Source organism: Plasmodium gaboni, chromosome 13 (genome assembly GCF_001602025.1).
Source record: "Plasmodium gaboni strain SY75 chromosome 13, whole genome shotgun sequence".
NCBI lineage: Eukaryota > Apicomplexa > Aconoidasida > Haemosporida > Plasmodiidae > Plasmodium > Plasmodium gaboni.
In genome coordinates, this window is record NC_031493.1 from 963,501 (window position 1) to 977,790 (window position 14,290).

The 14,290-nt window shown below is 18.5% G+C and overlaps 1 protein-coding gene across 1 annotated transcript; it reads left to right on the forward strand.

Annotated features, from left to right (window-relative positions):
* Positions 1–1,639: 1,639 nt before the first annotated feature.
* On the forward strand, positions 1,640–14,290 carry PGSY75_1326600 (hypothetical protein; the record flags this gene model as incomplete). Its single annotated transcript, XM_018787326.1, has 1 exon — positions 1,640–14,290. A coding segment is annotated over one exon (12,651 nt), but the record flags the coding sequence as incomplete, so codon positions are not given.

A 14,290-nucleotide genomic window follows, 5' to 3' on the forward strand; every position in this document is an offset into this window, starting at 1 on the left:
TTAATTTTATCTTTATATAATTTATTTATTTTCTCAAGATATGTATGTTCAATTTATTGATAATATAATATATATATTATCATGTCTTTTTAAATATATTTTTTAATCATTCTGAATGCATATTAATTATTTTAACATATATATAACATTAAAATGAATATCCATACGATAGAAGTTCATTTTTTTTTCTTTTTTTTTTTAATTAAAATCTTGTCTATAATTACGATGTTACATTAATGGAAAAATAAAAATTATTTAAATTTTCAGAAAATAAAAATACACATTATATATATTAAAATTTTAATTAAATAAAATATGCTCATAATAATAAACTTGTATAAATAAAATATTTTTTTTAATTCATCAAAAAAGAGGTAACTCAAATGTGTATAATATATTTGCATATGTAAGTATACACATATATGCGCATTACTTTTTTTTTTTTTTTTTGTTATAAAATAAAAATATATCATATAAATGTATATATATATATATATATATACATACATATTTTATTTATTTTTATATAGTATAATATATTTTATATAAATGTTTAGAAAGTATTTATATTTCCCTTTTAACAATAATATATATACTTATCACTATAAATAAAATATATTGAAGAAATATAATAAACACAATATTATATAATATATATATATATATATATATATGTAGTTAAAAATATAAATTTTATGTGAACGGGTAAACGCATTCTATTTTTAGAAAATGTCTGTCATCAATAATCAAAAGTAATGTTCTTTTAAAATTTACTCTTTCAATTATATATATTTATTTATTTATTATTGTAAAAATTTTAATGTGGCATATCTCACAAATGAAGTCAAAATTCTTTTTTTTTTTTTTAATAAATATAATTTTTGTAGGTACGTTATCTTTTCTTTTTATCTTAATTTATACTGTATAATCAATATAATATTATAATTATATATATATATATGGGCATAAATAAAAAATATTATACTATTATTATATAAATAATTATTCATACTATATTTATATCCATTAGACAATACAAACCATTAGGTAAATTTTTTAAGAATATAAATTGTACTTTTATTGAAGGAATTATTTATAATCCATTTTTTATATTAAAAATTTTTTATTTTCTCTATAGATATTAATATTAAAAAAAACATATTATACATATATAATATATATATATAGTGTAATACTAATTTTAATAATATGTTTTTACTATTTATAGAGATCTCTTAAAAAAAAAAAAAAAAAAAAAAAAAAAATCTCTAGAGAAAAATATATATATATATATATCCAAAAGGAATAATAAATAAATATATTATGTGTATATATATATTACACATATATATTATATAAGAAAAACAAGATCTTTTTTTTTGGGGTTTCTTTAATAAAATATATAATTCATATATAATATATATTTTACCTAAAAATTATAATTTCATAATGTAATTTTTATGTAATTAATTCAAATAAGTGATATAATTTTATATATCATTAAAAAGGAAAAAAAAAAAAAAAAAAAAAAAAAAAAAATCAAATAAATGTCCTTTATTTAATTTTATTTATTTGTTCATTTATTTTATTTTATTTTATTATTTTTTTTTTTTTTTTTTGAAGTTTATTCTATTAACATATGAATAATATCAATTATGATGAAGAACTGAGAACAACACACTTTTACCAGAATTTACCAAAGTCCCAAAGAAATGAATATCCAATATTTTTAAATAAAGAAAAAACTAATGAACATTTAAAAAGTAATAATAGTTCTGATGTGAACTATACTTTTTCTATTAATAACTATGATAATGTAATAAAAATGAAAGAGAAAAAAGAATTAAATAAGGTACTACTAAATTATGAATTAGGGACACAAAGGATGGAATGTTTTGTTGGAATAGATAATGAAAATGTTCTTTATATAAAGGAAGAATATATAAATCATATTAATAGTAAAAATATCCTTGTAATAATAAACCTATTTGTTTGTAATTTATTTTATCATTTAAAGAATATAGGTAAAAATATACATAATCTTTATTTGTCCTTTGATAAAATCGTTTCTCCTTTTCATTTCAGTTTTAATAATAACTTTTGTGAAAAATGCATTTCGAATGACAAGCAAAATTTCACCTGTACAGAAAATAATAATTCTGACTTTTCTGAACAAAGTGAAAAAAATTCTGAACAGGCAAGGAGAAAAAAAAAAAAAAATTACAAAGAATCAATATTTTCACATAATTACAATAAAAGAAATAGTGAACACACATTTATACACACGTGTAAAAAAAAACAGAAGAATGAATATCTTCCTAATGTGTTAATTTTATGGTGTAAACGAGTAAAGTATGTAATAAATATTTATAATAATAATAATAAAAAGAATATTAAAATTAAGAAAAGAAAAAAAAAATTTGAACAAAACGATAATTATTCAAATAGTTTATTTTGTGATGAAAAAAGTAGATATAGCATAAATGAATGTATTAATACCTTAACAGATGTATTATTTAATAAGAAAAATTTGGATATATTTAAGAATATTAATTTTGTTTTTCCGAAGGAAAAATCTTCTTTTACAGATATAATAAAACACATTGAATCAAAAAGAAAAATTAAAAAAATTTCAAAAGAAAAATTACCTGTTGATAAAAATACTTCTACACATATAAATGGATATAATAATACAGATTCTTTATTATTCATAGATAAAGATACACTTAATTATAATTCATATGATGATGATATAGAGGAAATAACTGACTTATATATAATTAATTTTATAAAATGTAAAATTGAAGATTATTTTAAAAATGTAGAAGTAAAAAAATTTTGGAATATTATAAATGTGCAGTATTTAACAAACTTTGATTATAAGTATCCATATAATAAAAGGACGAATGAAAAGACATTTTATAATTCTAATAAAAATTTTTATGAATCTATTTATGATTATATTCAAATAATAAGGAAAACGACTGTTAAGAAAGATATAAAAATAAATGAAATATCTAAAAATTGTGATGAAAATAATATTAATAAAAAAGAAGAAAAACAAGTAACAAGTGCTAAAACCCCTACATTAGAAAAGGGTAGAATTTTAGATAAAGAATTTATTTTAAAAGACATGTTCAATAATCCTATAAAAAATTATCATATAAATGAAGTTCAAATTTATTTAAGTAATTATGATAATATATTTTTAAAAACAATTATGCGTTTTTATCTTTTATTAAATTTTTCTATAGAACTGTTGACAATCCTTTATGAAGATATTGATTTATATTCTATTCATATATTTTCTTTGTATTTGAAATTAAATGAATATATATATAATGAACAGCAACTTTGTAATGAAAAAGGAAATTTTAATATTCATCAAATATATCAAAGTGAAGATAAAGAAAATAACTTGAGTCATTTTTTTAAAAATAATATTTCTGAAATGACTAGAATGAAAAATAATAATGATGATACATTTCATTTTATAAATTCTAATTTAGATGATGGTTTAAATTGTGATAATAAAAATAATAATATGAGTAATAATAATAATAATATGTATAATATGTATAATTTTTTATTTCATAAAAATATCAATCATAATATTTTCCCATTCAAAGAAAAAAAGTTAGATTGGTTTGTTTTCTTTTTATTAAAGATATTGATGAGAAAGTTATACTTTGATAAACATGACAATGATAATTATTATATTGAAAATAATGATAATAATGATTATAGTTATAAAATGAACACAAGAGAGAAAGAACATCAGAACCTTCTCAATTGTTTAAATGCAGAAAAATATAAAGAAATCCAAAAAGAAATAAAAGCATTAATTAAGTATACTGTAGAAAAAAGTAAAATACATTTTGAGCCTATTCTTAATTATTTACTAAATATATATAATAAATATAATAAAAAAAGAAAAGAACTAAATAATAATAATAATAATAATAATAATAAAATTGTAAATTCAAAATATGTATCTATTCTAAAAAAAAATTTTCTTTTATATTCATTAAATTTTTACACATTAAAATATTTTTCACGTCGTGATTTATATGTAAACATGAATAGCTTTTTTAAACCAAGAAGTAAAAAATACGAATTGAAAATTCCAAGGTATAATAATAAAATGAAAGAGAAAATGAAGAAATTTAAAAAGTACGTAAGGACATTTCATTCTTTAATAATAAAAATGCAAGAAGTAACAAATGAATCCAGAAAACAATATAATGATAATAATTTGAATATTTCTAGAGGTATATTTTTGAAAATAAACAAATTTATATTATTAAGAAAAAGTAGAATGATATATTTAAGACAATTAAAAAAAAGGGTCTATTCTTATTATTCGTTGATACCTATATATAGTAATATACAACGGACCGAAAAGAAACGTAACAAGAAAATATTTGGAGGTGATATGAAAAGGAAGAAAACTAAAAAGAATAAAAAGAATAAAAAGAAGAACTTACCAAAAAAAAAAAAAAAAAATAAAAATAAAAAAAAAAATAATAATTATAATTATAATAATAATAATTATAATAATAATAATATCAGTAGTAGTAGTAGTAGTAGTAATTATAGTAGTAATAATAGCAGTTACAACATAAAGAAGGATATTTTTTTTCATGAGGGTATGCACAAGAATTATTTTATAAAAATATTAAATATTATAAAAATAAAAGAAAAAGTTTCCGAAATTGTTAAAAGCAAAAATACAATTTATAAAAAGTTAGTTAAAAAAATTAATGAGAGAAATTATATATATAGAGAGAAATTGAATAAGAAGAAACTAGAAACTTATGAATATTATTATAATGTTTTTATAAATTTATTAAAAATAATAAAGCATCAAGATCAAATTATTATGAATATTTTATTTAATATGTTGAAAAATATTAATGATCATTTGAATCTTTTTTATAAAAATATATGTCTTTGTATTCCATGTAAAATATCAGAAGAAATAAATGTTGAAAATGTAATGAAACATAAAATTGAAATATTAAAAGGTGATACTAATTTATTTCACCATTCTAATAATGAAAATATAAGACATATGAATGAACATGAGCAAGAGGTTAACCATTCACATATAAAAAAAGGGGATACTGATATTATGGATATAGGTAATATAGAGATGAACGATATATGTGTATATAATAATAATGAATTGAATAGTAACACAATTGATAACCATATATATAGTAATGATATTCAAGGTAATAACCAACAAGATAATGATCAAATAGGAAGTAATTCGATAGAATGTAACTCTTATAATAAGATACATGGAGGAAATAAAAATAAAGATAACAATAAATGTGATAATAATAAATGTGATAGTAACCCCCCTAGTAGTAATCCACTCAGCACAGATCCACCAAGTAGTAATCCTCCGGGTAGTAATACATATAGTATTGATCTGCAAAATAATACCTATAGTAGTAATTTATATAGTAGTAATTTATATAGTAGTAACTTTTATAGTAGTAATTTACATAGTAGTAATTTACATAGTAGTAATTTACATAGTAGTAATTTACATAGTAGTAATTTAAATAGTAATAATTTACATAGTAATAATTTACATAGTAATAATTTAAATAGTAGTAACTTATTTAGTAGTAACCCACCAAAAAGTATCATTCCACATAATAACACCTTTAACTATAAACTTAATAGATATAATGATGAGCACATACCAAATAGCAGTGTTAATACAAAGGATATATTAAATACATGTTGTAGCAAGTTAAATAGTAATTTATATAGTAATAATATAAGTTGTAATGCTTCTTGTAGTAACAATGAATTTAATACAAATGCAAGCTCTATTATGGATGATAAATCCATGAAATTAGAAAATAGCAATTCTATATTATTTTATATAAATAATAAAAAGGAGACAGACAATAAAATAAAAAAGAGTTCGGAATATAATTGCATATATGAAAAATTAAATAATAATAATTATAATAAAAAGGATAAATGCATAAATTGTGATTCATTACTAAATGAGGATATAATAAGAAGACGAAAAATGATGTTAGATAACTTTTTCGATATAGATAAATATTATAAAAATAAGAATGAAAGAATTAATTATTTAATATATGATATAAGTATTTTAAAAGATTATTTATATATATATTTAAAAAAATATTTTGATGACATTATACTTTTATTTGAATATTTTTTTTCCATATCATCTAATTTTTTTTGTAACGACTTGGTTGATAAGACATATAAGGATATTAGAATAATTGAATCGAATGATTGCAATAATACATATAGTAATATTTCTAGTAAAGAGAAAATATTGCATGATATTTTTTCTTTATCAAGTTATGATAATTTTCATATATATAATAACAACGATAGTGATAGTAATAGTAATAGTAATAGTGATAGTAATAATAATAGTGATAGTAATAATAATAGTGATAGTAATAATAATAGTGATAGTAATAATAATAGTGATAGTAATAATGGTTGTGATAAAATATTATATAGAAGAAAGGATTATAATAATCAAATATTTATAAAAAGAATGAAATATTTTATAAATAATGATATAATACAATTTATTAATAAAGGTATGAATTTTATAAATAATTATGTAAATTTAAAAATATATAATGTAGAAAAATCTTTTCCTATATTATTTCGATTACTAAAGATTAATAATTATAAGGACCCTGTGTTTCTTTTTAATATTTTATGGAGTTTGATTTTAAAATATAGTAAATACTGTAGGAAAAAATTAATAAAAAAAAAAACGTTAAATAAATTATCTAATCATGTGAATAGAAACGAAATAGAAAAGGATTTTATATTTGAAAAAAAAAGAAAAATATTTTTAGAAAAATTCGGTTTAAATTATTTAACAGCAAGTGAAGATATTATTCTTTATTTGAAATATATTGTATGTATGTGTAGTGATAGAAACAAAGATAATAATAAAAATAATAAAAAATATAATGATAAGAATAATGATAGAAATTATGATAAGAATTATGATAAGTATTATGATAAGAATTATGATAAGTATTATGATAAGAATTATGATAAGTATTATGATAATGATAAAGAATGTAGTAAATATGGAATGTTTAATATGCATAAGAACAACTGCTATTTGTTTAAGAATAACATTTACAATTTATTAAGCAGGAAAAATGAAAAGATAAATGATAAATGTGACATGCATATTCTTATGAGAAGAAAAAATAGAAAAGTAGAAGAGTTTAATGAATATAAAGAAGAGGACAATAAAAACAATACTGATAATAATAATAATTATAATAATAATATTGATAATTGTAACAAAGATTATGATGATGATAATAATAATATTGATTATTATAATAATGATGGTCTTTTAAAAGACATCCTAAATAAATTAATAAAAAAATTAAACAGTAAATATATTATACAAGATAGAAATAAAATAAAAAGAATTCAGAAAGGAGAAAAAGAAAAAAATGATAATTTAGCTCTTGAGCAATTATCTAATATATATGAAATTATTCATTCTAATAATTTAAAGAAATATGATAATATAAAATTATTTCTTAATATAGAGAAAAAAAAGAAAACCAACCGTAAAAGAAAATTTATATGTGAAGAAGAAGATGAAAAAGAGGATGAAAATTTATATATAAAAGATATTGATAATGAAAGTATAAATATAAGGAAAATAAAAAAAACAGTTATTCAATTTATTGATGATAATAAATATGTATTTCCATATATATTCAATACTTTGGATAGTAACATATTAAGTCAAGACATGTTTACATATGAATATATAAATTTAAATACAAATTTTATGTTTTTTCATTATGTAAATAAAAATGAATATTCTTTTAGAAACTCCATTTTGAATTATGTGTATGGGTATCCTTTATTTTGTATAAAAAAAAAAAATCCAAAGAATCAAAATATGACAACATATAAAAAAGATGGTAATATAAATGATAGTATTAAAAGAAATAAATATTATGAAAGTGAAAAAAACAACGATAAAATAAATTATGATAATAATAAAAAAGAGGCTTCTGATTTTATGAATAAGTATAATATTTCTTATAACCCTCCTCTTGATACTTTTCTTCTTAATAATTCTGACTGCATTAAATCAAAGATGAGCGATTTTTCAAATGATAAGGTTAATATGAGTAATAAAAAAAGTAAAAAGGAAAAGGACGGTGTTCATAATAATGTGAGAATTAATAGGGGTGATACAACTAATGGTAGTTATAGTGACTACATCAATAATAAGAAGAGCTATAATGATAAATATAACTGTGATAAATATAAATGTGATAAATATAACTGTGATAAATATAACTGTGATATATATAATTGTTGTTGTAGTAACTGTAGTGATAGGTTCAAACAAATGAGACATAATATTAATCAGAAGGATAAGGAATGGGCAAGGAAACTAAAGAAAGAAGATAATAAAAAGAAAAGGAAATTTTTAATAAATATTTTAAAAAATGTAAATATATATAATAAGATACCTTTAAAATATATTCATCTATGTGTTATTGCTGATATATTTAAATATTTAAATTTACATCATATTCTTAAAGATATAATGCAGAAATTATATGAAGAGAAATTAAAAGAAATTCAAGAGAAATATGATGATAATAATAAACATTATATAGGTAATATATTATTATGCTTTTTATTATATTTTCATTCTTTTCTAGATATATTATGTGGATTAAGAGATGGACATTTTATTAACATGTCACAAGATGATCATATTTTTAACGTATTTAATAATTTCAATGATTTGATATATAATAATGGAAAGAATTATTTTGTTTCCTCTAAAAAAAAAAAAAAAAAAAAAAAAAAAGATGAATATAAAGGTGCAGAACAAAAATATGGGGAACAAAATATATATATAGATGAAAGTAATATTTATGAACATATGAAAAGGAAGAAAAACAAATGTTATATATATTTAAAAAATAAATATAGTAAACGAGGAAATTATTTATGGTTATTAGAAAAGAAAGAAAAAAATGATATATCATCTTATGTTGATAATATATGGATACATTTTTTAAAGAGCCCAAATCAAGAAAAGATTGAAAAGGATAACAACACAATAAATATATCATATAATTTGATAACATTTTTAAATAACTATATAGATTATAATTATTCCTTTTTAAATAATTGTAGGTTAGATATAGATGAAAATAAATGTAAGAATTATTTGTATATATTTTGTAATGAGGATAATAAAAAAATGTTTACATCTGATGAGGAATATGATATAAAAGAAGATAATACATGTTTATATAAATATTTAGATATAAGTATTTATAATATTGATGAAAATGAATCATATAATAGATCTGTTTTATATTTATCTCATTTGAATGATTGCTCATATAAGTTTATTTTAAATGATAGTGAAGATAATATATTTTTTAATTACGAACTTGTTGAAAAAAGAAATATATGTGATATAGAAATAGGAGAATGTGTAAATAATAAAAATATAAATGATATATATAAAAAAGAGAATAATTTTTATAATATTAAAGAATGTAATTGTTGTGATAATGTTTTATGTGATAAATCTGAATTGATTAAACTTTTATTTGATATTATGATAAGATATTTAAATGATATGTTAGATAAAAAAAAGAGGTGTTTACTTGATGCTGTAATAAATTTTAAAAATTGTAAAAATGGCTTAGAAGATATAAAATTTACATATATGTTAATATATTTATTAAATTATAAAAAAAAACAAGATAAAAAATGTGCTTTAGTTATATATAAAAATTTATATTATTTATTAATTGAAAAATTATATTATGAACAGAACGATACTATTAATAGCGAACAAATGATAAATTATATTTTTAATTTAATTAAAATAGCTAGAATAATAAAAATAAAAAATAAATATATGAAAAAATTATTCCAAATGTTACAAAATTATATAGAAAAATTCAATGATTTTCATTTCTATCTTTATAATAAAATATTTCTTTTTATATATGAAGATACAAAAACAGAAAATAAAATATTTTTAAAGACATATTTAAATAAATATTTTAATAATAGAAAAATTATATCACATATATTTAATCATGTTTGGACCAATCCAAAAAATTCCAAATTTTTGTTATCTCAAAATGAAGTGAATGAAAATAAAAACGATAACAATAAAACTGATCAGGTTATATCACCCTTGGTTTACTCAGAAGGTATAAATGAAAATATGCATATGATTAAAAATAATAATATTAAAGGTAATAATATTAATAGTAATAATATTAATGGTAATAATATTAATAGTAATAATATTAATGGTAATAATATTAATGGTAATCATATTAATAGTAATCATATTAATAGTAATCATATTAATAATAATCATATTAATAATGAATATTCACGAAATATTTATAATATGGAACTTATAAAAAATGAAGAAGAAAGAAGATCACACAATATCAACCTAATGAAATATTCAAATTGTATAAACGATGAAATAATTAAGAAAATATCTTTAAAATATAAAAACTTGTATTCGAGTGATAGTAATAGTAACTGCTCTTCTCATGGACGTGTCTTTTTTAAAACTACATATGTAAAGCATAAAAATTATAGATTGTATGAAAAAGAGAAAAAAAAGATATTTATAAAAAAATTAAAAGACAGAAATTTATTATATTATAAGAAAGATAATAAAATTAATGGTGAAAAGAAAAAATTGGAAATTAAAAAAAATTACAACCAAAGTGGTATACACAATAATTATGATATATATTTTAACGAAGAGGATAAAATTAGAAAAAAGGAAAAAAATAAAAGAAAAAAGGAAAATAATAATTGTGATTATTATAATATAAAGGAATATTCATTGAAACCAAAATTTTATGAAAAGGAATCAAGTTATAATATATCAGATGAGGTGATAGATCTTAATAAGAATAGTAATTATAATAAATACCAAGCAGACGAAAGAAACAATATGTTATATAATTTAAATGAAGGACTTGAAAAAAAAAATATATATAACATGGAGAAAAAGAAAAAGAAAAAAAAATATATTGAAGATTATAGTTCAGATGAATTTTCTTATTTTGTTAATAAATCTTTTATACATTTTGAAAGTAATATGAGAAAAAAGAATTATAACAAGAAGATTATGCAATTAAATATGATAGGTTCATATAAAGACTGTAACAATATATTAAATAATGGTAGTACTAATAGTAGTAGTACTACTACTAATAGTTATAGTAGTAGTAGTGGTAGTGGTAGTAGTTGTTATAATAGTAGCTGTGATATTACTGATGTGAACAACGATATTGATAATAATAGAGGTGATAAAAGGTGTCTTAATAATTATGAAAGAAATGATGATAGATGTAATACAAATGTAAATAGAAAAAAAAAAAATAATAAAATATGTTTTTCTATTAATAATTTGAATAATAATAATTCGGAAAATTTTCTATCTCTTTTAAGTAATGCTGATATAAGAAATGTTCGAAAGAACGATGAGAAAATGTTTTATATACAAAATGAAGAGTATTTATATAGACATAATAATAATTATTATAATAATGATATATATAAAAATATAATGGGACATAAAAAAGATGAATATAAAATATATTCTAGGCTATTAAAAATGCCATATGATAATTCATGTTGTTTTATAAAATATAAAGCACATTATGAATTTGATGATAATAAAAAAAATAAAGTGAAAAAAGAAAGAGAAAAGGAACGAAAACAAAGGAAAACACAAATTATGTGTTTACCTTTATATATTAGTATAGTAGGTGGATTAGATATATTTTTATATAAATATTATAATTATATATGTAATATGTATATAAATCCTTATTTTTATATGAACACATATTATTTTGAAAAATATATTCTCAAGAAATATTATAAGAGCAAAAATGAGGTTAACAATGATCATAATAATAAGTATGATAATAATAATTATATTATGAATTGTCATAATAATGAGAATGTAACAAAAAATTATGATAACCTATTAATATATGATTATTTTTATTACAACTATATATTTAATAATAAATTTACTACGTATGATAGTTTTAAATGTGTTCGTAATAAAAGAATAAGAAGCCAACGTTATATAAAATTTTTTAAATGTGGAAATGAAGGTGATAAGGAATATATACATAAGAAAAGTAATAATCATAAACAAGAACAGATCGAAATAGAAGGAACAGACAATGAGAAAAAATATATAATAAATCAAGATAATGATAAAAAAAATAAAATGGGTGATAAAAAAAATGAAATGGGTGATAACAGTGTTTCTTCTTTTATATCATCTTTGTCATATGAAGAAAAGGGAAATAAATCTAAAATAAAAGACAATAATAAATACAATATTAAATACAATGATAGGGAAAGAAAAAAAAGAAATGATTCATCTAATTTTAATATGTGCACGAAATATTACAATAATTCAAAAGCCCAAGATAAAATAAAAAATGACAATTATAAATTAATATGCTCATCTAACGAATATAATAATGAAAAGAATAAGTCCCCTTATTATTTCTTTTATATGGATGATGATTTAAGCACAGATGATGAAGATTATAGATTAAAAAAAAAAGAAATAAATGACATATTTATATTAAAAAGGGATTTATTTGTAATTGATTATCTGCATAATTATTTTAATTTTTCTGTAATAAGAAAGATGAAGAATATGATAGAAGATATGTTTTATAATTACAATTTAAATCTTATGTATGTAAATAGGAATATTCAAATCAGTGAGTTGGATCATGATATAGAACAAAAATGTGAGAAGAAAAATGGCATCTACATAAACATATACAATAATAATAATGGTGATACTAATAATAGTGGTGATACTAATAATAGTAAGATGTATACTATTAAGCATATGAAAGAAGACAAAATTATTGAATGCAAAAAAAATGAACTATCAAAGAAACAAGGAAGTTTAAATAAGGCATATACAAATTTAAAAGAAAAGGATAAAGAAATAATGAAAAAAAATGAAACATATTTGATTGAAATAATAAATAAGAAGAAAAAGAATAATATAAAGAATGAAGAAAAAATAAACAGAAATAATTGTCATAATATATTTGATAACATTTCAATAAAAGAAGAATTAATAAATAAGAAAAAGATTCAATTATCTATGACAGTAATAAATTTAGAATATTGGAAACCTGAAAATTTAAAAGAAGAAGATGGAAATATTATAAAAAAGATGATTCCTAGTTATATAGAAACATATTTTGATACTATTAATAATATATATCAAATAGAACATACAGATAAATATTTAATTTTTTTATATGAATTATGTTATATAGATTTATGTATTAATAATTATTTGTTTACAATGAAATTGTCAGATGGATTATTATTTTTATTTATAAGTAATTTAGAAAATCAGATTATAGATTTATATAAAAAGAATTTATTTTCTAATAATATTAAAAATATGAACCATATATATAATTATGAATATACTTTTATATCATCTAATTATAAACATAAAGATAAATATAGGGAACAAACTATGCATATAATTATGAATGAAAATATTGTATTTTATGATTTTCATTTGATAAAAAATTCAAAAGACTTGGATATTGTCACCAAGAAAACAAGTTCTAAAAAAGGAAATCTCGTTGGTAGTAAAAAGGACACGACCAAATTGAAAAGGTGTAATATAAATGATAATAATAATAATAATAATTATAACATGTGTGATGATAATTATAACATGTGTGTTGATAATTATAACATATGTGATGATAATTATAACATATGTGATAATGATGATAATAATAATAATAATAATAAACATAATGTCCTGTGGTGGGCACCAAAAAGAACAAGCGACAATGTTAACGATCTTAAAAATGAAAATACTCCTGCGATAAACAAAAAAAAAAAAAAGAAAAAAGAAGAAGAAGGAGGAGTAGGAGGAGATACTAATATGAATAAAATAGAACAATATTTTGAATATATACCATATGGAACAAAAAATAATGAAGAGAAGAAAAAAGAAAAAAAAAAAAAAAAGAAAGAAAATTACGAAAAGGATAAAGAAGTAATAGATATTTTAGAAGAAAAAGATAATATGATGAGAGAAGAAAATTCATATACAAAATTGAATACAAATTATGGTTTGAAAGAAAAGATGATAGAATTAAATAAAGAGAATTCAATTAATGTGTCA